The 25274-nt window shown below is 34.4% G+C and overlaps 1 protein-coding gene across 2 annotated transcripts in view; it reads right to left on the bottom strand.

Annotated features, from left to right (window-relative positions):
* The window catches only part of NCAM2 (neural cell adhesion molecule 2), a 266003-nt gene that overhangs the window by 122084 nt on the left and 118645 nt on the right, over nucleotides 1-25274 (bottom strand). For both annotated transcript variants that reach the window (XM_033087058.1, XM_033087059.2), the window contains exons 2-5: nucleotides 9025-9099; nucleotides 7894-8100; nucleotides 5506-5649; nucleotides 900-1037 (exon numbers count right to left, since the gene is read on the bottom strand). In XM_033087058.1, coding sequence (XP_032942949.1) covers nucleotides 900-1037; nucleotides 5506-5649; nucleotides 7894-8100; nucleotides 9025-9099 — 564 coding nt within the window. The remainder of the gene's footprint in view (nucleotides 1-899; nucleotides 1038-5505; nucleotides 5650-7893; nucleotides 8101-9024; nucleotides 9100-25274) is intronic.

Here is a 25274-nt window from a genome sequence, read left to right as displayed (position 1 = left end):
ATCCAGAGAATTCTGCCTCAGATGTTGCTGCCTGACAATGTGGACTAAGAAAAACCTGTGCCAGAGTCTGCTCTTCCTGCTGAAACTAGCTGTGAATTCACCTTACATAATGACTTATGTAAACTGGGGTTTGCTGAGAAGGACCAGCCAAGGGCAAAGCATTTAAAGCTGCAAACCTAAGACACACGGTGGAAGAATTTCACTGAAAAGCTGACATTAAACAGACTGCAGAGATAAAAAATGCCCTTTATGAACAGTGTCCTTTCCAGACAATATATGAAGAGATAGTTATCTTTCAACAGGTCAAGGCTGAGTTTAAGACACTGGGTTAAATGCTCCATCTTGTCTCAGTTCATTGATTTTCCTTCTTAGAGGTTTATTATAAACTAATAAAATGTATCATGCAAATTTTCAGGTAACTACTCACATATTTTATTCCTCATAAAAATAAAATTTGGAAAAATCTGTTACTAAGACTTAATAAAATGTATCTGTGACTTTTGGGACAGCTCATAAAGTATGCTAACGCAGTGAAGATGAACAATTACGAAAAATCAAGCATGTTTTTTAAGAGTAAATGACAAAACACTGAAAAATGGCCTGAACTACTATAATCTGAAATTCAAGTCTTGAAATAATTATTGTTATGTAAATTATTAATAACAATGATCCATGCTTTATATTTACTGATATTGTGAAGTGTAATGAATTCTATTTACACAGTATAGTAGATTTTTTTCAATATTAAGCAATTACATTTATAGGAAATCAATACTAAACAGACATGATAATTATATTAACAAATTTAACACGGGCTTTTTAGAAGTACATATATGTTAAAAAATAGGTCACAATAATCAAATAAAGCAAGAAGACAATTCATCAACTTTACTCCTTACCATTCACAATAACAATTATGTCCCGAAAGTCAATTTCTCCTCTTGCTTCCACTCTTCCTTCACACCTGTATACTCCTTCATCACTTTTATTGATGTTAAGAATTTGGAGATTATTGTTTGCTAATACCGCAAATCGATCTAGAAAGGAAAATAAGAGATCAAGTGGCATAAATCAAGTAATTCAAGACAAAATCAGGAATACCAATTTAAATTAATAATATTTAAGTACTTTCTCTGTACAATGTTGAGCTCATTGGAAAAAACATTTGTACATTTAAAAGGAAAATGTAGGCTGAGAAATTTGGGGTTTCTTCTTTCCAAAACGCATTGAAATTCCTTGAATTCAATCTAGATTTTCCATCCATAATTTCTTACTTACACCAAGGTGTAATAAACTGTAAGTTAAATTACAATCTACTACAAAATGAGTGGAAAACTCATGAACATTTATACAGAATAACAAAAAGATTAAATGGGGAAAAATACTCAGAAATTAAATTAAGGTATTTATAATAAAATAAGTAACAAAATGCTGTTTCCCTCTCTATCTAGACTATCTGTCTTTGTGCCCATTCTACAGCCCAACATTTAATGATTTTCAGCATGCTTGCTCTTCTTCCCTCTTCCTGCTCCTTTCTTCATTCACTCTTGTTCAATGATATATTTCACCACCCTCTGACACTTCACAGAAATGGGTACAAAGACATAATCCAGAAAAAGAAAGCACTCTATCTTCTGCAAAGGCCAGTATAAACTGAAATTCAACAGACATTTTACAGAGCTGAAGGACACTGTAAAATCAGGCTCTGAAAGCCATGCAGACACTTTCCTGTATGTGCAGCAAAATTATAATCTGAAGGAGTAAACTGGACCTGAATTTAATTTTTTCTCTTTCTTCTCTCTGAACTAGTCCATTGCGTTTATGTGCTGATGTGCTGGCCTCAAAAAAAGCATGTTGGATTAGATATCCCCTTCGTAATCCGTGGAAGACCTCATGCTGCAGCAAATTCTCCCTGAACAACTGCAATGCAGAGAAAGGATCCACATTGGAACTGTTACAGACTGACTACAGGCCCCATTCCCAAATCTCCCTGCACTCCTTGGGGTGGGCAAGGTAGAAGAGTCAACAATGAAAGAATAAAGTTGAGTCTTGGAAAAAGGAGAGGGGAGATATTGCTTTAATTCTGTCTATGTGTTTCACCATTCCACACTATTTAACTGGCAATGCATTCAATTAATTTTCCCCTCTGTCAAATCCATTTTGCTAACGCTGATGAGCATTGTCCCTGTCTTAATCTCAACACACTTTTTGTCTAATTTTTCCCACAATCTTCTTGTGGTGCAGACCAGAGAGAGCCAGCTGTGCCCTGCAGCCCATCAGGTCCACAAGGGAGCAGAGATCCACCTGTAGTCCCTGGATGAGCTGGTCATTTTATGTTTTCCTGGTCATATTGTATTTTCCTTCCTCTGTCCAGTTGCAGAGGAGGTGATTGAGTAGCTTTGGTGATACCTGGTATCCAGTCAAGGTCAGCTCTTGAGGAGGGGAAGTGATAGAGAGAGAGGTTGGGTGGGTGCCTAGAAGCTCATCAAAGTCAAACCACCAAAACCAGTCAATATTATTGCACGCTTTGAAGAGAATGACTTTCTGTACCTCACTGAAAGTGGATTTTGAAAAACCTCAACCTCTGTTATTCAGCTGTTGCTCTTGTTCTGTTTTGCACCTTCCAGTATTGGAGGATGATAAGATTTAGCATTTTCAGTTTTAACTTGCAAACAAATGACTTCTGTACCAGTAGTAAGAATTCTACCATAAAATGAAGAGAGAAATTTAAAAAAAAATTACACTAATTATGGCTGGTTTCTTAAAGTTATGCTTGAATATTAATTCCATTTCATATACTACCACATACAAAATATAATATTTCCTGCTCTGCTCCTACGCAATTACCTACACAGAACTGGGTCTCCAAATGTTTTGAAAAAGTGAGATTCAGCTCCTCTTTAAGACTTTAAGATAAACCTTTTTTTACTATTTTTTTTCTTTATCCATAGACATGCAATGTGTGAGATGAACGAGAGGGCTGGAGGTGAACTCCATTTCTATAAAACACTGAAAAAACAAAGGTACACTTAATATCAGGAAACAAAGAAATAAATGTTGGCTGGATAACTTTTCAACTTTCATTGAAGAAAAATGGATATAGTAGAAGATATTCCCATGAGTATACCAGAAGTTCACTGTGCCATGGATATCTTGATAAAAATTGTGCCCTTTACTAAACAGAATTGAGTTGAGGAATCTGGAAGTAACTCAGCATTACACTACACCAGCTCTTAACTGGACTGAACCCCCTCAACATCAATCACCCATTTAGAACAGTCTGTGACCTTCCCTTTCAGTCATATCACATGTTAAGTGGTGTGGCTGACAAGAAGGGCTTATGTCTTTCCAGTGCCACTCAATCCAATCTAGAGAAATTTTTGGCTCATGGTTTTCAAATTTTGCTGTAAATGTACCAGGTTTTGAGCCAACAAAATACTGTACATTGTAATAGTAAGACATGACTAAAGAGCTGCTGAATAAAATATTGAAACTTTTGGAAAACATTGAAGACCAAGACTTTTATTAAACCTGTTTCTTATACAACTGGCCATTCCTTACAAGAGGGACTGTAATATCTTCTGAACACAAAACAAACACATTATATTAACCATTTTAAAGCAAGCCATCACATTTGCATGTTGGTTAAATGTATTCTGGTGGTCTACATATACTCTGCAGGGCAATGGCTCCACGTCTCCAGCACTGAAATTAGAACTGCACAAGCCACTGACTTGGAGGGGGAAAGAAATATCAGAGACTATGCTACACTGAGGAAGCAGCAGGACTACCCAGTATGATCTAGAGGGCGAGTCTGGCTCATTAGAAGTCTGCTTTAAATCACCTTTCAGAATAAGAGAGAATTTGATCATCCACTGCAGATTTTGCGACTGGAATTATAAAATAAAACAGTCATTTTTATTATGCAAGGCAGGAAAAAAATTAACTGTAATACAGTGGCATGCTGTTTTTCACCTGTATTATAAACCCATATAAACAACACCCACAAAGTTATTTTAATGTGATTTAAAACTGCTTCTTCCCAAGCATGACTGGAATTGTATTTAGACACTGTTCTAGATCAGAACAAAAGGGAAGTATTCTACTATTTAACTTAAAACTCGTTTCTATCATTGTACATTTTAGCACTGTGAAAGAAAATGGTTAAAAAAAAAAAAAGTTTCTGCATTAAAATTTTAAAACTTCAATTTTCAAAGTGCATGATTTTGAACTAGAAAGGAAATGCTGCCTCATCTGCTTCGCTAATCCTACAGATTAAAATCCAAAATGGCAGCAAGAATTTTGAGAGAGATCTTTGAAGCAGTTCTACTTTTTAAAGCCCTATCATCCTCAAAAGACTTTTTCCCAGATTGCAAATCCTTACTTTTATTTTTATCATTCTTATTTTTGAAAATTTTGGGTCTCACCTGCATTCACTGTTTAATTACATATATGTTAAAAAAAAAAAATAATCAACTTTTTTTTTTTTAAGTGTAGAAATTGGCTGTTTCCATTTAGTTTCCATGTCTAGATGACCGAAGAAATAGAATATACTAAACCAGAAAGAAGTTTAATCAAAACTTTCTTTCCCAATGGAAAGGAACCTAAGACTGAGTCCAGAAATAGCAACAAAGTTTTTTTTTCCCCCCCAATAACTGTTCCATATTTGCTTATTTGACTTCATAAAGCCTCCAATCCATTTTAATTTTGAAATAAAATTAACAATTAATTTTGAAAGAGTAAGAATTGCAAATGCATACCGCTACCCTGAATTTCATTACATGCAGAGAGAAAAGCTGATGGGTAGTTAGAAAAGCTGGTCAATTAATAATGTTAGTTCTACTTCCAGAAAATATGAAAAAGTCCGGTTTTGGCAAAGATGACTATTAAGACAGCACTGAAAAAAATTGTTTTTGCAGGGGTAAGTAAAAAAATTCTATTTGCCTAATTATTTGCCTCCCTAGAGACTTAGAACTTGCATGTGGGGAAGGTGAGGTTTATTTTAATCCGAGCTTTATCAGTCCAGCCTCAGCAGATTACTTATATCCCAGGTACTTGTCACTCAGAGGGCAACTTACCCTTATACAAGCAAACTCTCACAATAATGCAAAATGCCTCTCCACCTGGAATTCTCTGAGCAACTGGACAAGTATCCCAAAGTCAGTGCTGTGTAGGGTCAGTATCACAGCTTGGTGGGCAGTGAAGTTCATCTCTGTGTGTTTTAAACATGGTCAACTCAAGGCTCACCAGGAAGATCCTGGCAGGGAGTTCTTTTGGGTGTTTGGACACTTATGTTATACCAGGTAAAATTCCCAAATTGAAAAAAAGACACATGGGGGGAACCATTGTACATGTATTCTCTATATATCACAAAACCTGGTTAAATTATATTTAAACTCATGGGCTAATCAAAATCCCCCACTAAAATATGATTTTTCCTTTTTTGGCAATAATATTTTAATATTAATTGGAATGTATAACTTCAAGGGTTACCAAAATACTAACTGTCAGCAGTAGCTGTGACTTCCTCATTCCGATACAACCAGCTGACCATGGGAGCGGGTGAACTCGTAACACGGCAAACAACTTCTGCATCCTCTCCCTGCCTGAACTCTTGAGGAGACACTATGTCCCGAAAAGTGAGCTTTTCTGAAAAGGAAGAAAGAAAAAAAATAGAAAACAGAATACTGTAAGAATCTTACACTTAGCATTAAAATTATATACAACAGTATATAAGATAAATATCATTATTAAGTCTTCTCATTGTGGTAATACAGGATTATTTCCATAATTTAATTTTCTCACATAAGACTAAAATGGTCCTGGACTTATACTCTGCGTGTAAAAATTACTTTACAATCTTTTTGTATTATGCAAAATTTTGGGTATTTGTATCAATCCTGCAGGTTTTATAAATGTATTTTCATTGTTTTCAGTGTTTCACAACACAGTTTTTAAACTCTAGGTCTCAGAAGTTTGACTATCATGTTGATAGTTTATTTACTCTCCTGTGGGTTTTGTTCTTCATTATTCCGTTACTGAATTAAAACCTCATCTTTTTGTTCTATCAAAACTTCCATAAAAAACATTAAAATTTGGAAAATTCTCACTAGAAAAGTAGAATTTTTGTCTCACTGAGATAAAAAAGCGGCTGAGTAAAATACAACATTAAAAAGTCAACGACAAACTATTAGATATATTCTGACCAATAGGTCATAAGAAATTGAAGTATTATTTTTAGGAACTACCAAGATTGGTTTAGGTCCACTGAGGCTTTTAACTTTTCAAAGCTCAAATAACCAAATGATATTTGATTTTCCACATATGTCAAATAAATTCAGTATTTTTAGAAGTCCAAGATGGTATTAATCCATGATCTCATGTAAGATCTAATATAGTTGAATAACCGTAAAAGAAAAAAGAAGAAAAAAAAAAGTTCTGTAAGAATTTCTTGCACACAGAATAAACAAACCAACCTATGTTCTCTCAGATCAAGGATGGTCAATTATATTTCAGAGTAAACTTTGGAGAGCTTAAGCCAGAGATGCAGCTTCACCTCTGTGTTTTTTCATATGAGTACAAGCTCAAATAATCCACACATTTCCCACAGCAGAGGGAGCACAGTTTTGTTGTTACATCTCTCAACATTGTTGAATGAAGTCAGAAAAATACCTCTCACAGACATCTGAGAGTCCCAAGAACCAGGCTCTAAAACTACCACTAGTTATCCTGATTTTTTTCTTACATCAGAAATATGAATAAGAAAATTTTACATGTCTGTTCCCACAAACCTTGACATTTCTTGCTTTTCAGGTTTGTCTAAGCTCAGAATTATTAAAGTTATCACATTGAAATGCTTCTAAAGACTTCTTGTTTTCTCAACACTCTGCTAGTAAAGTAACTGGCAGTTTTATGCATAGAAATGGATTCCTGAAAAATTCAAATCCTTTGATTTGAGAGGTTTCAAGCCATCATGTAATTGCTTCAAACTGCTACCACCCTTTTATTGGTTGTTTTATCAGAAGATTTTTTAAAAATTGTATGTCTTTTGTTATCTGAGTTATCTGTCCCTCTCAGAAGCAGAGTTGTACCATTCTACTCTGTATTTTCTGTCTCATTGTAATTCCTTCACATATAAAAAACCTGTTCTGCAATGAAATTATATCCTAACTCAGCTGAACGCCTGCTGGCATATGTTCCATCCTTTCACCAACAAAGACCTTGCCTTACATATGCACTGTGCTTGTTTAATGTACAGCTTTTAGGAGTTTTTGATTGATCTTAAAAATGCAGTTATTCAACACTGAGAAAAAACCTACTCAAATCTCTCGGAGAATCTCATACTACAATAGAATGCATTTATTTTTCAAATATACTCCTCAAGTAGTTGCTTGTAATTGAAATCCATTTTGGTTACTTATCACACTAAGCTTCAAAGCTTTATGTCAAAACTCTTTCATAAGGCCAATACAAAAAAGACAGAGATTAAAATAACAATTCAGTTAAAAATCCACTTTTAAATGTCATATGTTGCACTTCCTGCACTTTTGTTTATGCACATATTTGTAATATTGTCTAATTTGTAAACTGCATACACACTTGTAATATGAATTATACTGATCTATATTTTTTCCTCCTATTTTCTCAATTCTTTGAGGGTCATACAGTGCACCTTCATAAGACAGGAGAAAAGCAATCTACAACACTTATAAGTGGCTCTCCATTTAATTCAAATCTTTGCCATAATGTCTACTTACTAAACTGCAGGAGATGCAGTTATTTGGAAGATCAAGTTCAGAGCTTGGGATGATATTTTGAATAGCTTTACTTTCTCTGTGCTAGTGGCTTTTAAAACACACTATTTTATTTGTAAATTGATAGCATTTTACTCACGATAAATCTCCAGAACTACAGTAGCTTCTTGAGTCTGTCCCTTGGCGTCTGTTGCCTGGCACCGGTAAATTCCGGCATCTTCTATGTTTGCGTTATAGATGGTGAGACGAGACCGGACGCCTTCCTTCTGAACAACCACCCTCTGACTCGAAACAATCTTCTCTCCTTGAGGGTTGTACCACTCTATGTTCTCAGGCTCACCAATGACTACAAACAAAACCAAAACCGACGCACATTTAGGAGGACATCAATCAACGCGTATGCCCACCCAATGAACAGTGTCAGGAGTTTAAGCAGAAATCAGGAATATCTTTTTCTTCCTGAATGGAAAGGGTTATCAAGCACTGGCTACCCAGAGAGATGGTGGAGGTGTTCAAGGGATTCAGTGCCATGCTCTAGTTGACAAGGTGATGAGCAGTCAAAACTTGTTCTTGACAGTCTTGGAGGTCTTTTCCTCCTAAGTGATTCTATAATTTTGGCTGATTGCAAAATTATGCAAGTTGTAAGAAAGACAAGCAGGACAAAACTGCAGGCAGATATACAATCAATCGTTGAGACAGGGTAAATAGCAGCTCGAGGATCTCCAGAGGGGAAAAAATGCCACAGAAAAGTATAAAGTATATAGGAAAGAAACAGGCTGTCCAGCAGTGACTGGATCAACAGGTCAAGTCATCAGGAAATTGCACTGTCAGTGTAGTCAGGCCATGTGTCACTGTCAATGGAAGATCTCAACTCAGCAACATCAAGGATCCATATCAATCAGCTGCAAATGCAAATGCTTGCCCTTCTGACTGATTACTGTCTCACCAGGAAAAAATCTCCTTGGCTGTCTCATTAGGTTGGAGAGGATTTAATTCCTTAGTTTAAATAAGTGAAAATATTTTAACTGCAAAAGCATCCTAACACATATAAACTACCTGTACTGATACAGAGAATTGCAATTGATTCAGTGTGTGAAATGCAGAGATCCTAAACTGGAAATGTGAAGCCAGTGAAGTTCTAGTATTTGCCACAGTTCTCACAAATCAATATGCTAATTACAAATTACGAAACAACTACTTCAGTTACAAATACATAAAAATCTCAAAATTTAACAAAAATTATATGTCCACAAATAAAATTTATACATACCTGTGCATGTGAAGAACTTGGATTCACCCACACTGAGCTCAACTTTGCTAAGTGAAATTGTTACTTGAAGTAAAGCTGAAAAATATAAAGTAGATTGTAAATTCATTAGTAATTTATCAGTTTAAATCCTATATAGTCAGGTTTTATATTGTTTTTATTCTATGTATAGAACCTGTTCTACAAGTATGAAATTTCAACTAAACATTGCTATGTTTTGAACTAAAATACATATAGAGATGGAGAAAACAATCTAAATAAGGATGTTACATGACGATGACAGCCTTATGTCACAAACCTGAGGACAAAATTAATGAAGAAGAGGGAAAAGAAAAAAGAAAACATGATAGAAATATGCGTAAAACTAGAAATTCAGTGAGAAAAAGGTGATTTGTAACACACAGACTGACCAAGGGTAAATCATGCCTGACTTCTAGAATAAAATTATTAGTTTTGTGCACAAGAGACGAACAGTGATTGACTTTATCAAGGCTTTTGGCATTCCCTCCCACAGCATTCAAGTGTGTCAGATATAAAAAGCAAGGTTTTGTCAGCAGGGCTGGTTGCAGGAGAGGAGTTCAGAGGTTGTGCTGTGACAGATAGAGGCAGTGCTAGCTGGGTCACGATGGACCCACTGCAGGACACAGCTGAGAGGGATGAAGGAGTTTGTAGCACCTCTTAGAACGCCAAGGTGAGAGACAAGAAGGCCAAAGAGATAAGAGGCGCTCCATGGCACAATTGATAACACTCCAGGGCTCTGGCCAACACATCCTGAAAGGACTGTGGATAACCCATAACAGAACAGAGGAAATGAGCTAGGCAGAAGGAGCAGTGGAAGAAAAGAGTTTAAAAGAGGGAATGACAGAAAGAAACCACTATGTCCTCATCCCAGCCTCCTGCCTTATCCATCTCCTCACTGAATGGACTGTTACCTGCATGGGTGGTGATGATAAAAGGAGTGAAGGCCAGGAATGGGAAGGAGTGGTAACTGGAGTCTGGGAAAGAGGCTGAAAGGTGTTTTCCCTAAGTATCTAAGCCTCTAGCTTTTTTTTTTTTTTAATGTGACAAATTTTACCCATTGAGTATAACTTCAAAACTGGCTAAAACCCATAATTATTCAGTTCTATTGATAGCAAAAATTCAAGAAAAGCTAAGCACAGAAAAACTATCAGCAAAATACTATTCATAGCTATTAACATGAAAACTATTACAAGTAAAAGAAAAGTGCAATGAAATAGACTTGCTATTAACTTTCATGTAATTAGCCAAAATAAGCAAGAATTAGACAACATGTGATTTTTTTGTTCCAATAGACATATCAAAAGCTACACCAAAAAAAGGCAAAGAAAACTGAAGATTGCTTCAGTATCAGTCTGGCAACCTAAATTTAACAGAACTGGATATTTTCCACAAACAAACAAAATCAACATAAAATATCTGTATAGTACATAACATTTCTCATGAGATGTCCTGAATTGTGAATGCTTTTCCTAAGCAGATCATCACAATTGAATTCTTTTTAGTGAATATTAATATCTTATACGCTATGCCCGTAAGAAAATAGCTACAAAAAGCCACCAAGCACGTATCCTGCCTCAGGCAAAGGGTAAATACCTGTGTGCACTCTGCTAAAATCCAAAAAGACAACCACAAATATGGCAGGACTGCCTGGAGTCCAGAAAGAAGCTGAATGGAGCTGTAAAAATGTTGAATCCAGTACCATAATATTTTAAAGAGCAGTCTTGTACATTTGCTTCAGAAATATATATATATTAGCATTTCAGCAGCGTTATTTAAAGGATAATTGCATTGCTTAAGTCCAATAACTGATGGCAAACTATATAAATGCAATGGATTAGGTCATATATGTCAGGTAGAATGCCAGAGATGGCATGATGAGAGGTGAAAAAGTAAGAGAATATTTTTCCTTCATAAATTAAATAGATATTTGAGATTGTAACACAGTTTTGGCAAAGGGCTCAAATCCAATTACATTTCTTAGCATGAGTGTAACTATACAGACTCTGTGGAGACATGCTAGTTACATCTCTGAAACCAAAATGAAATATTTTTTTTTTCTAGATATGGTACTTTAATATTCACAAAATAGAAAAATATAAGACCATCTGTCCCATTTTCCCAGCTTTGCCATTTTCCTAGCTCTGTTTGATGCAAATAAAAAAAAAAAAATATTGCTTCATGCAACCTAGAAGGAAAAATATTGCCCAAGCTATTATTCTCGCAATCTCTGCTTTTTAGTAGTCAATATTCAAGTATGAAGCTAGGAGAATACTCACTTGTTACTTACTGAAAGCAAAATATTGCAAAAGGAAAACTCACTCAGAAAATTTCACCATACTTCCAAACCTTTCTCAAGAAATACAACTCTGATGAAGATTGCAGAAATGTACTAAGCAACTCGAATTATTACTGTACACTACCCACTGGATTAATTAAAAATGGAGTTCTTTGTAACAGGCTGTTGTGAATCTCTTTAAATACACAGGCAAATGCTTATCTTATCAGATCAGTGGAGATATTGCAAAAAATTTAGTAGAGGTGCTACCTATGTTAAACTAAGCCCAGTACCTTCCTGATAGATCTGATAAAGTACTTTCTCTTCCCATGTTTCAAAGAATATCACCCAACTACCTATTCAGAAAAAAAAAAAATAAGGAAGAAGGCAAGATGTAAAAGATCAATTCAGTAGAAGTCTGGGAAGTGTAATGCTACTGTAGTACAGCTGTTCTGGGAAAAAGTGAATTCATTTGGGGCTTCCCTCAGCCTTTGGTACATGTCCAATTTCAGAGCAAAATAAAAGAGCACTCCTAGAACTAGGTGATACAACCAATCCCTTCCCTTTTGATCAGAGTCATTATAAAGGAATTATTATCAGCTGTAATACACTAAGAGGATTCTGCTGAATTATTCCTTAATGGGTTTAAAAATCACTAAGGAAGATAAGTAAGAACAGTAATGAGAGGTCCATTTGTACTGTTAAATATGGAGACAGATGAATGCATTCATAAGGACTAATATCTAGTAGACTAATTGATTTCAGTCCCATTAGCAGCACTTGCCTTCAGGTTTCAGAACTACACTACCATCACAAATCTGCCTTGGTCTCTGCAGGCATGATCACCTGATGCAACAGAAGTGAGGTGCCAACAGTGAGAGGTTACAAAAATTGTAGCAGTAAGTCACTCACATGTGTACTTCTGCTGTCCATGAGCAAAGTGCATACTATATAAATGCACATTTAAATACTGAGTACACTCCGCTTCAACTAATAGACACACCCAACATCTTCTTCCTGACAACTCAATTTCTTTGAAAAAAAAAAAAAAGGTCTCACCCAAGCACTGACAAAAACTTCCTTTTGTCTGCATTGGAAAGACATCAGTAATAAAGCATAACATATGCTGTTCTAGTTTCCACAATATAAATTGTGTACAACATAGTTGAACAGATTTATGCTACATCAATTCATCTGAATAACTTTTTGAATATACTTTGAACCACTAGACATCACTCAGCTGTGCAGGGGTCTTTCTAAGTCTGTTGGACTGCAAATAATCTGAAGTGGAGAGGTTAATGGGAAGGCAATAAAAAGGAAAGGAAGCAGCTCTGCAGACAAAGCAAGGCATAACTTGGGATCAACACGGAGCTAAGGAAAGCAGTGGCAGTTACAGACACTCATTTAGATAACTTCGGCACTGGCTTCTAAGAAAAACAAGTAGACTGCAAGATTTAGCTGACAGGATTGTTTTCTTTGGGAATGTCCTAATTCTATCTAGTGTAAGTTCTCTGACAAAAACTATACCCTTGCCTATTGGTGTTCTTTGACTTCATTTAGTAAGCAAGCTTACTTGGGTGATGTTTTGTTTCCAGTAAATTACTTAACTTCTATTTAATACAGGCTTACAAAACTAGGCTTCATTATCCTTGAGCATGAAGAAATTAGTATGTTTTTAATAGGTATCAAATTCAATCCTGGAGTAAACATACACACAATTAATCTTTTTGCCATCTATTATGCAGAATTCTAAGAATATTATGTTTAAGTGCACTGATGCCCAAATAAAAGTGAATGGGCCTTGAATGAAAATTATACAATCCTTGAATAAACTTATTCTCCCTTAAAATTCTAATAATTTGTAATTCAATTATATTTTGAAACACCATTGAAAAAACACAGAGTGGGGTTCTTTTTAAAACCCTATTTTAGAATCATTTGGGCCTCTAAGCTGAAATGAGCAAACATAAATTAATAAATATACAATGAACTTCTTAAGTATCAGGCAGTTCAAGGGAATTTATTTCAGGGCAAATGCTTGAGTTCTTTTTAAAAATCGAGTAGGCTAAACTTTCTCAACTACTAATTCAGCAAAAAAAAAAGAGAAATATAAACCCAAAAAAATAATTTAAAAAGCCATAAAGTTACATTGCCATTAGCAAAAGTCTGATCTAAGCCATTTCCATGACTAATCAAAAAATTGGGAGCAATTTCTGCTCTGAAAACTTCATTAAAAACAATATAAAATACATCTGAATTAAAGTCTATGTAAAGTTGTTTGCACTTGAGAGGTGGAATGACCCAATGGAAACCACCTTTGGAGATACTTTAAGTCACTAAGGTACTATTGTTTTTTTCAAATAAGAAAAAGACTCCAACACGTTAGATCTTTGAAGAGGGAACAGCATGTGGTCAAATACTACACAAGAGATGACTATTATAGATAATGATGTAGTTATTAAAATTTTTATCATTAAACAAAGAATGAAATCTTTGGGGAAAAAAGAGGATTTTACCACATACTGAGACATCTCTCTTATATCCAAGTGAATTATGTATGGGGAAAAAATCCTATCATCCTATCCTAAAAAGGAGATGGTGTTCTTGTTGAACTTGTGGAGTTTGTGAGACTTGTAGTGTTACCACCACCTAATGCATTTTTAATCCTTTGGGAACAAATAGAACGGTAAAGAATAATCTTTTTTCTATGTGTGTGAGAACATACAGTGAAAAATTAACCCAAAAAGACTATTCAAATGCAATTCATTTAATGTTTTCTCATTTAAATGTACTTTTTTGGGATTTTTTTCCCTCCATTTTTAACCATTTAATAAACTACACAAAATTTCCTATTAATCCTTTCCTAATATCCTAATAACCTGTGAACAATGTAGCTCTAGATCTTTTCTTATGAATAAAGGTAGATTAACTGGCCTAATGATATCCTTCTTCCATTCAATGACCTTGAATGCTTGTCTGCAAGTTTTGTAAAAACATCTAAAAGACAAACTGCATCTGCAAAGACAATTTAAAAAAAATCAAAACCCTTAAACAGTTTGGTTATTTTCAATTTTCTAGTGAGTTGACTACTAATAAATCATACATCATCACTTCTCCATGATATGACAGTACTGAGAAATGTTAAATTTACAATTGCTTGGCAGAAAGTTTCACAATTAATTAAAGAGTTCAGTATAAAGGAACTTTCCATTTCATCACATTAGCCTTAATTTGGATTTGTCAGTAGAGAATACAGCTCTGACTTAAAGTTCTAAGATTTTATTTGAATTATTATGGATTCTTTCTTCAATTTCTGTCTTATAGATTACAGAGTGTTTTATTTTTAGTTAGACAAAACAGTCTTTGTGTCATCATGAATTAATTTCTTACATCTGTTGAAATGTCATTTTCCCTGATGAGAGGAGCTGGAAGTCACACAAAGTTCAAACTGCCTTCTGGGCCAGAACAGATGTTAGAGGGGTGAAATGCACAATGAAAGAGCACCAACACAATCCAGTTTTGTGCAACAAATACTGAACCATAATCAGAAAATCCTGTGTCAAACATTCTTTCCTATGACACTTGCAGCAGAAACAGTAAAATAGATAAGCCATTAATATCTGAGCAGGGACAGTAAACAAGTATAAACCAGTCTGCTTGCTGCAATCACATTCACAAGACTAATCTCAAACAGAAGTTACTCACTAGCGTTCCCTCTAAATTCAAGCAAACTACAGTTTAGAAATAAACACATAAATATTATAAGTGCTATTGAGATTTTCAGGTAGGTTAATAATGGGAGCTCAGTTCTTCAAAACTAAAAAAGATGGGATAATGGGTAAACTTTTACTTACAGACTTACAAGCCCAAACATACTTAGATATTTTAAAGAATAACTAAAGAATATTTATGAATATTTATATTCCTAGTCATGGCTTAGAAATTTATTAAAAAATCGAGATTAACAGATTGACAAATGAAAAAAAAAAATCAATATGATTTACTTACTTAGAATCTGTGTAAGTGAAAGACATGATGAACATTGGAGGAGTTTAGCTGTAAAGTGTCAGGCATGACATGGTGCATATCTTTAATTCTATTTTAAGTTATTCTAGCTAAATTCAGTAGAGCTTCTTATTATGCATGGGAAGAAGAGTGAAGTTTAATATTCATTTATTAACAGAATATTAAGATATATTAACTGTAGAGGAATATACTGGAGGACCTTTATCGTGTACTGGTGTCACACACATTTAGATACATATGTGGAGAAAAAATAGTATAGAAAAGGATGGTCAAAGTAGTATAGAATACTACTTATCAAAGATGAACATCACCTTAACAAAAATTATTTGATAAGCCTATGAATATTACGGAATATGCTTCCCAAATTTAAAATTGCTAAACTGGGGAATTCCTAATTTCATAACATCTCCTACACACAAGGTAAATCTTCTCAAAACCAAGAAGTAGCTCAGCAAAAATACACCTGAAAAATAAAGACCTTAATCTTCAAAGTAACAGTTTTTTAGCAATAGTATCCTAGAGGTGTAGAAAAGGTGGGAGGATGGGCATGTGGTCAGGATTTATTTTTTTAATATTAAATTTCTTTTCCCAAACAAAAGGTGATTGGACAAGAGACAATGGACTCAAGTTGCACCATGGGAGGTTTTGATTAGATATTAACAAAACTTTCTTCACTGAAAGGGTTATTGAACATAGGAAAACCCTGCCCAGGGAAATGGTGGAGTCACCAACCCTGAAGGTATTTAAAAGATGTGGAGATGCAGAGATTAGGGACATGGCTTAGTGCTGGGCTTGGCAGTGCTGAGTTAAAATGGTTGGACTCGATGATCTTACAGGTCTTTTCCTAAATGCTTCCTTGGTGTTTTGGTTTGGGTGAGGTTTTTGGGGTTTTTTATTAGTTTCTATTTCATTTTGTTTTCTTTTTTCATCTAGTTTAAAATGGATTTAATATAGTTTCCAAAAGACAAGTGACAATGTGCACTAAGTGAAATACAGGAATCTTATTTTCAAACATAGTAAAACACTTTTTTACAACTGGAACTGGTTGCCTGAAGAGGCTGCTGATTCTCCATCCTTGGAGATACTAAAAACCTGACTGGGCACAGCCCTGAGCAATCTGAGCAGGAGGTTGGAGCAGGAGTTTTCTGCTGCCTTCCTGCTCCCCTGGTCTGTATGTGTCTCTGTGATCTTTGGAACATGAAAATCTAACTTGTTTCTCCTTGCTCCCCTGGGCAGCCTTTCATTATAGAACTGTAAATCAGACACAGTACAGAGGGGGAAAAAAAAGTACCTAAGGGTCACATTTGTCAAAACCTGCAAACTTGAAGGTAAAGCCACAAACCTTAGAAATGTTTCTGAAAAGAAGCACTCATGCCAAGAGTGCCTCATATTTCCTCATTATATACCATTTTGGGATTTTTTTTAGGAAGAAACTTTTTAAACCAGCATTTCTTCATTGGTGGTAGCCAGTACCAGTTTGATAAGGTGCCAAGACAGTAACTGAACATGGACATTGAAAGGTACATACAGGGTGCTTGGGGATGAGCAGTAGAAAATATGGCACTAAGAAAAAAAAAAAGCCAAGTGAAATCACTGCTAAAATTCTTCCTTTAAAATCAGCAAACAGCCTAAGTGGTCCTTCAAATTGCAGAGGGGTATTGGATTGAGCGAGCCAGCATTCATCCAATTTCTTGGCATTTATAACCTAAATCCAAAGAACATGCTTCTCAAACTTCAGGCCAAAAAGCTGTCTGCAAAGTTTCTGTTGAATGCTAAACACATTAACCCTCCAAATATAACTAATACACCAATAACTAATAGAAATAATACAATACAAACATGTGTCTTAGCAGAAGCCAAGAGCCTGCCCATTCTTAAACAATACATAACCCGTCCTCACAAAAATGTCTGCTTCAAGCGCATTCTGCAAAGGACATGTGCAGTATTGTCTCTAATGTGATGCATACATTAAGGATCTTTTTTTGGGAAAAAAAGAAAATGTAGTTGCTTAAAGATGGTACTGTAATAAAGTCAGGGCAAGAAATCAGATCATATACTTATAGAATCAACATATCCTGACTGATTTAAAAACAAGAGATCTTTGCAACAAAAGTTGTAATGAAACCTTTCCCCTCAGTTCTCACTAGAAAAATGCTACCATTAGCCTTTGGGTTCAGAAGTTATTAGGTGAGATTGAAGCCAGAACGAGAAGTTGGCCTGGTACAGAAGCCATTGCAATTGCATGGAAAGTAGTCTCTATGAAATGTACATGTAGATAACAAATAAGTTAAAGCAGAACAATGTGTAAGCTAAAGTCAGCTGCAGAAGGAGCAGCATTTAGGTCATGGCATCTTGAATAAAACACATTGACTAATCAATTCTCTGCAGCTAAGAGAGAATTTTAACCCCAATTGAAAGAATCTTGAAACAAACAAATGTATTGGTCTTCCTCAGAGGTTTGTCTTTTTATATTGTAAAAAATGGAAAAAAAAAAAAAAAGTAAAAATTATTTATTTCAGAGAAAGGACTTTTCTAGTAAAAAACATTTTGTCCCTCAAAAAGTGGTTACAGTCCCTGTCAGGAGTTTTTTTTTTAATATAACAGTTCATTCCATTCCTTGGAAGTACATAATGAATTCAGAATAACAACTTCAACTACACAAAACCTCAGATTTTTGATTGTAGGAGCTCGCAGAGGTTGTGGAAACGTGATCCAAGGATGACTGTTTGGCATCTCAAGAAAATGAACTATTGGCTCCAAGAACTATGAATTGTCCCATTCACAGCCTGCTGTCCTGTTGAGGACAGACATCATCAGGGCATGGAGAAACAGCTACAAGGACTTTCTGCTGCCAGACAAGTGCATCTAGGCAGTGACTAAATTCAGATTTAAGACTGTGCAGAATTTCTTTTGGAAATAGTCACTTTATCTACAAGGTCCTTTTAAAAGGCAGGTAATTATTGAGACAGTCCAAATTGGCTGGAATATTAACTTATGTACTCATTTTTCACCCAGTGAAGTTTTTACTTTAAGCCTTATTTTTATTTTCTCTTCGTTCCATCACATCCTTGAAAAACTTGAACCTACATTTAGAAATGCAAGGGTCCACACTCCAGTACTGAAGTTTTCCATTATTACTAATTCAAACTCAAAAATATTATCAGCTTGAGGTGATCCTTAAACCAGAAACACTACCTACATCAGCTATGTCTTTAAGAAAATTTTGTTTATTTTCCTTTACCTTCTGCTTCTGGAATTTACAAATAAAGCAATTTAAAAGCATAGAGTGCATAATATAGGCAATCTTATTTAAAAAGTCTTGACATATAATTAGTTGTATAAATATATTTTATCTTTCATCAAAACCTTTTAAAAATATTACCATATTTCTAAGCAATCCAAACCTAGAATTATTGTTGCATGAATTTTTAAGTTTTCATAGTTCTAAAATAGAATAACATCAAGTCAGTGATGTGTTTGTTCCTGTTATATTCCCTGCTGAAAATCCATTGAAACAAATTTTAAGAAGTCGCAAATGGCATAAACAAGGCTAAAAATGCCCAAGGATTAGAAGATATTCAACATTCAATAAAAATGAAAACATTTTAGAAAAATATTCTTTCAGCACAAAGTATTACTCTGAATGGTCAAAACCTGAAGAAATGTGAAAACTGGTTGAATAAATGTCTGTTTAAAAAAGGTTTAGGCATCATTATTACAGAAGTGTGACTGTTGAAGGATATCAGAGCTGTTGTGTGCAGAATGTGCTTGCATCTACAGGTGCAAACATCACAGTCCATTGCAAAGATGACAGACTTTTATGCATACAACTTCAATAATTAGGAATGCTCTCAATCCACTTTAAGCAAACAGTTTAGTATTGCACAAAGTATGTTTAATTTTTCAAGAGCTTTTCTAGCTGCCTTAGTATATAGATCAATACATTAAAAAGATAGGTATATTAAATTATATAAAAGAAAGGATAATCTATTCACAGAAATTATTCAATTAGCTTACAGGTAACTATTATTATTCATCACAAAGACAGTAATTTGCATCAACTCCCAGGCTAAATTTAGGATGGGTTAATTCAGCTATGAAATTTGACATTTTCTTTATATCTCTTAAAAACTGACATACAACCATGGAATTGTTTAAGATGGAGGTGACCTCTACTTGTTATATTGCCCAGCCTGCAGCTCTTAGCAAGAATTACCTCCAAACTTAGATTTGGTGCCTTGGTCAAGCAAAAATAATTCTCTTTTGCATCTGAGTTCATTTAGAACCTTGTATTAGAAGCTGAAATGACTAGAGATGAAATTCTAAAGACTTAGAAACTCTTCCTCATTATGTCAATTGATTTAGAACATGTTGAAAGCATTTGATCATTAGCTACAATACAATTAAATTTATTTGTAAATTCATGGCATAAAAAGAAGTTATTTAGAAAAAATATTAAATTATATAAAAAGATAATTCTCTATTTTATTTTAAAAGCAAAATTATTATTTGAGATGATATCTCATAAGGTATATTGAATAAATTCTTCTCCAGCCTTCTAGCCAATACTGAGGATGGCATAACTGTAGCTCTGTGTCAAATTTTGGGCCCTTGGAATTGGTAGAATCTGAAAGAGTCAGCAAATGGCTAGGATCTTAGAGAAAATGTATCATGAAAAAATTATGCCAGAAACTGTCTTGTTTATTCTGGGAAACAGAGGGCAAAGTATCAAGATATTAACTGCCTACAACTTATCTAAACAGAGTTAAAAGGATGTCAAACTCTTCTCAGCATGAATGTCATTGGACAACTCCAGGCCATGATAAAGTGGAATATTTGTGACAGTCTTACTCTAAAGAGGAGATTGGAAGAGGTGAACCCCAAAGATGCTCTCAAATCAAGATCCTATAGTCTTTTGCTTGTAAAAGGAAGCATCATGAACATTAGGGGACAGGAAAACAAATGAAATTCCTTGTTCCCTGTTACAGTAAGGAATGGGCACAAATAATCCAGTTAATCTGAAGAGACAATAGCTCAGAGAAAACCTCTCAGGAAAAATAGAAACAAAAAAGAAGCTGATTTAATAAGTTAAGCAAATTAGAATTATCTGTGACAGAATAGGAAGAGTCTATCACATCCAAATACACAAATAAACTTATGCTAGCCCACATCTGCTGTGCACAGGCATTTTATAGCTAAAAAAAAGGAAAATGGTTATATTCAATGTTGACAGATTTTTCCCTCTTCCTGTAACAGAAAGTTGATGTTTTTACAGTACCATAAATAGAGGTAGTGTCTGTAAAAGGTAGTTTGCCAAAAGGAACCAAGCTTGCAATCCTAATATCATGTAATTAGAACAACAGATGGAATCCTACTTGTCAGAATACCCTCATCGACTGACCTCAGGCAGCACAGAATGAGGAGAGCATTTGAAGGATACTTTTCCTATAACACTACTGTGAATATGAGACTACATCTTTAGCTGATGCAAATAAGTATTTTAACATTAATGAGAAACCTCCTTGGCAATTACATAATAAATATTTGAAATGCAAACAAGAAGATTGAATTTCTAATTATATTGTTTCCCTGTCGTCATAAGACTAAGCAGTTCGAGTGCAAACCACATGATAAAGCTTTTGATCTTTGGATAAATGTCACAACATTTCTTACACATAAAGTACTCCATTACAGCAAAGAAAGGTTTTATTTTATAGATGAAGATTTTCTTCCATATATGCTATGGTCTTTCAAGACTTATGGAATCAAAAAGGAACCACAAGATTTAAGAGTATGATCTGACACTGAAATTTCATGTTGGAAAATATAAGTCCTATTGTTAAGTATCTATTCCTGTAATATTCAAAGGCTAAAAATTTAATAATTTAGCAGCTAGTTTAAAGTTACTTTAATCTAACTAAGGAAGTGGTTATTCATTATTGTTCATGGTCAGGAAAATGAGATTCTATATGTCTAAAAATTATATTCAAGATAACTGTGTGTGTTTGGGTATGAAACATATGTACTTTTTTGTACCAAATCACATTTTAATGTTTATTTAAATATTCAGCATGTTTATAACACAGGATATAGAGAAGTTTTAAAAATTCATTAGACCTACTGGAAGATAGACCTTACTTGACTTTGGGGAGCAATGTAGATGCCTAATAAATTGCTTCATCATCTTTTTTAGCTATTGAAGCATTATTGCTGTCTTTTCAGCAATTAGCTATGATAATAATTCATTTAGGAAAACAGAACAGCTACCTGGGAAACAGAAATCACAAAACATAAAACCAACTGGTTGCAACATTTTGCCTTTTTAGTTGAACTTTCAATAGAAATTTCACAGAAAATACTCAACGTGAAGTTAGTTTACTTATCAATACTAAGCAAAATTTGGCAGAATTCTTCCCTATATCTTAAGCAAGTTTTCCGCTGATGTGCTCTTGATCCATGCAGCTAAGATACCTCTAGAAAAATTGGGAACTGATAAATGGTTAAAGAGCTGCTGTAACATCACAGAATCACAGAATGGCTTGTGCTGAAAGGTGACATAAAGATCATCTGGTTCCAACTCCTCTGCCACGGGCAGGGACTCCTTCCACTAGACCAGGTTGCTCAGAGCCCCATCCTTGATATGTGGCCTTGATATATGCTCTGGACCTATCATCCTGATTCTGATCCTGATTCTTCCTGGGTACTAATTTTAACAGCATCAATTATATTGTGTGGGAACTCATACGAGTTTAGATCTTGAACTGCACAAAGAAAACTTCCCATCAGGAAAAAGCCAAACATCTATGTGTTTTAAGAAATAGCTGACCTGGCCTCACTTGTGAGGATGTTACTTGCAAGTATTAAAATACGGTTTTCAGTGTTCCCAATGCCTTTCATCCAAAGATTCAGAAGTTTTGCTAGAAACTACATAAACTATGGACGTGATAGAATCAAGACAATTTTCAAGCTTCTCAACAACTAAATTTTCAGAATAATTTTGGTTAAAAAAATCAGCCCAATAGAAAACCTTTCAGCTTTTGTTTCAAATTTCTTCACTGAAGCAATATACTTGAGAAGAGATAAATGTTTGCAAAGTTTTATGTGACTTTTATGGAAAGAAGCTAAAATTTCAAAACTTAAATATTAAAAATAGACAAAGAAATGACAATATTATCACTAGGTATTGGAAGTATTATAGATATATGGTATATAGTTAATATACCTGAAAGGAACAACTGTCTATTGAGGTATTATAAAAAGCTTAAAACATTACTGTTAATACAGTGAAAATATTCTCTTTCACTTGTGGAAAAAAAATCAGAACAGCCTCATGAGACGTTTCCAAATTTAAAAAGTCTCTGTCTAAAATATTCTTTCTGTTTCAAAAAAATTAAAAGTTCAAGGAAATGCTTATAAATAAGTGACACTGCCAGAGATCATAGGAAATCAGACTGGCTTTTCAAGTTCTTTTTTTTAACCCTTAAGCTCTTTGATCTTTGAATGCTATTGTATGGGTACTAGCAAGTTCACATCTTTAATTATCTTGATTTAGGAAACTAATTTTCTCTCAAAGGATACCTTTGAAAAGCCTTCTAATTGAGAACCAACGGGGTTGCAATTAATATGAAATTAGTCAGACAAATGTATAAATAATCTAATGTATCAGACAATCCTAAATTTTTAAAAATCAATCCTTTCATTACACTATATACATATTTATTAAGGCTCTCATAATCCCCCTGATTAAACCTTTTACAGGTCAAGTTTTAGCTAGCTTAAAGATTATTAGTATTTTCTTCATGTAAGTACAAGTAAACTCTAAATTTAGGACAAAAACCCATGCAACAGGTCAGGTCAGAAATCTGACTAATCAGTATTGCAGAATTCTACAATCAGTCTTTTCTCTATCTGCAGCACAATGCTCAGTCAAATTATTCTAGTTCATCAGGGCCCTTCAAATGACAAACCATTAGGCAGAACTTTAGAGGGTAAAATTCCCAGATATGCTTGATAAGTACACTTTTAACGATGATATCTCATAGCTAATTGTGACTTTTTCCCTACTTAATGTCACTTTGTAGTAGACAAAGAATAAGCAAAATGTGTAGAACTGCACTTCTACTTCCACTAAAAGTCTCCAAACTCAATGTGTATTGAAAAATGCTGCGCTGATCATTGAAGAGGACTGTGCAAAAATATTAATTTAATTTTTCACATATTGTGATGTAACATTAAAAAAATAAAAACACAAAACAAACCAAAATCTTCAGTTCTACACCTTTTTGAATTATAGTTCCCCAAGGATAAAACCTCATGCATTCGTACTCAGACTACCTAATACTGTTAGTTTCTCAATATCTTTTCCATTTTACTAGAGAACACAGCAAGTTACAAAATTTTAAATAGAAAACCCACTGGGAAATGTGTTACCTATGAAATTCTATTCTTTATATTGCAAAACCAATGATTCATGACTGCTTTGTTCCTAAGAGACACATCTTATTAGAAACCAAATAAAAAATTAGAACGAGTCATGTGATGATAAACACACATATAGAACTTTAAAATTCACATATATATGGATAACATCCTGTAGACAACATATGGTTTTATAATATAAATACCTGCCTATAATTTTTCTATTTTACTTCAACACTGACTTCAAACTGCTTCCTTTATCTGCAATCACTCATGCAAATATCTCTAACTATACCTCTGAACAGTATTGTCCCTTCTCTTTCCCAAAACAGTGTACCCTACCTTATTTCAGTAAAAGGGGCACCACAAAGCAGGACCAAAGATTTCAGTGGTGGTGATAGATAAAACTGAATTAAATTAATTATGAAACTTTTTCAGGTTATACATTACAAGTTGCATCTATATGAACAGAAATTTATCTTTGATTCAAGCCTTAACAGAACTTAATATAACTTATATATTCCATCATAGTCAGTTCCATTTCTTCTCCCTATGATTCTATTGAATTATTTTTTATCTAGAATAAATAGACCTCTAAGGAAATCTGGGATAAAACTAGATATGAGGTTTTTAGAGGACTTTGTATATCATCCAAAATTATGAATGTGAAGGACTCATTCATGGGAAAAATAAATCAAAATCAAAAGCTGGTTTAGTGACAAATCATAAGGCAGTAGTCCATTTTTCACAGAAATTACCCACCAGCTCCCCAGTACCTAAACCTCTAACATATTTTTATATGTTTTTCTTATGTCCCTTAACTAAATCTCCATGTTTTAGAAAGATAACTATCCTGCAGCATATTTCCAAGAAATCCAATGGTCTCTCTTTGATTTTTCATATGACCTGGAATTCAAGGCCAGGTTGGATGGGGCTCTGATCAGCCTGGTCTAGTGAAAGGTGTCCCTGCCAGCAGCAGGGAGTTGGAATGAGATGTAACAGTTAGGTCCATTCCAACCCAGGCTATTTTATGAGTCTGATTTCAGTGTCAGGTCTGGCTGAAACTGGCCATGGAATTCTATACTTAGCAAGAAAAATAACAGTAAAAAGAAGTTGAATGAGCCTCATTTTCTATGTATGCAATTTCATGAAGTTCAATTACATTTAAACAGTTTTTCAGCCACTTAAAACATTTCTTTGGTGGCAAAGAAACCTCTCAAAATAGTTGCTAAAACAATACATTAATCATCAGTATTATTATTAAAATTAAATTATTTATTATTGTTGTTGTTGTTATTAATTTTATTATTTTTACATTATTTATTATTTTAGATTCTCTATTCTGCCCTCATGAGACCCCACCTGGAGTACTGCATGCAGGTCTGGGGTCCTTAGCTTGATGTGGCATAGTGGGAATGGATAAGAAAAAAATATAATTCAATATGTACTCAAGACTGAGAAGGAAGAAAGCATCATCTCCACACTTCTTTTAAACAGTAGGATGAGCCCACAC

Source organism: Catharus ustulatus, chromosome 2 (genome assembly GCF_009819885.2).
Source record: "Catharus ustulatus isolate bCatUst1 chromosome 2, bCatUst1.pri.v2, whole genome shotgun sequence".
Lineage (NCBI taxonomy): Eukaryota > Metazoa > Chordata > Aves > Passeriformes > Turdidae > Catharus > Catharus ustulatus.
This window is presented reverse-complemented; position numbering and strand designations above follow the sequence as displayed.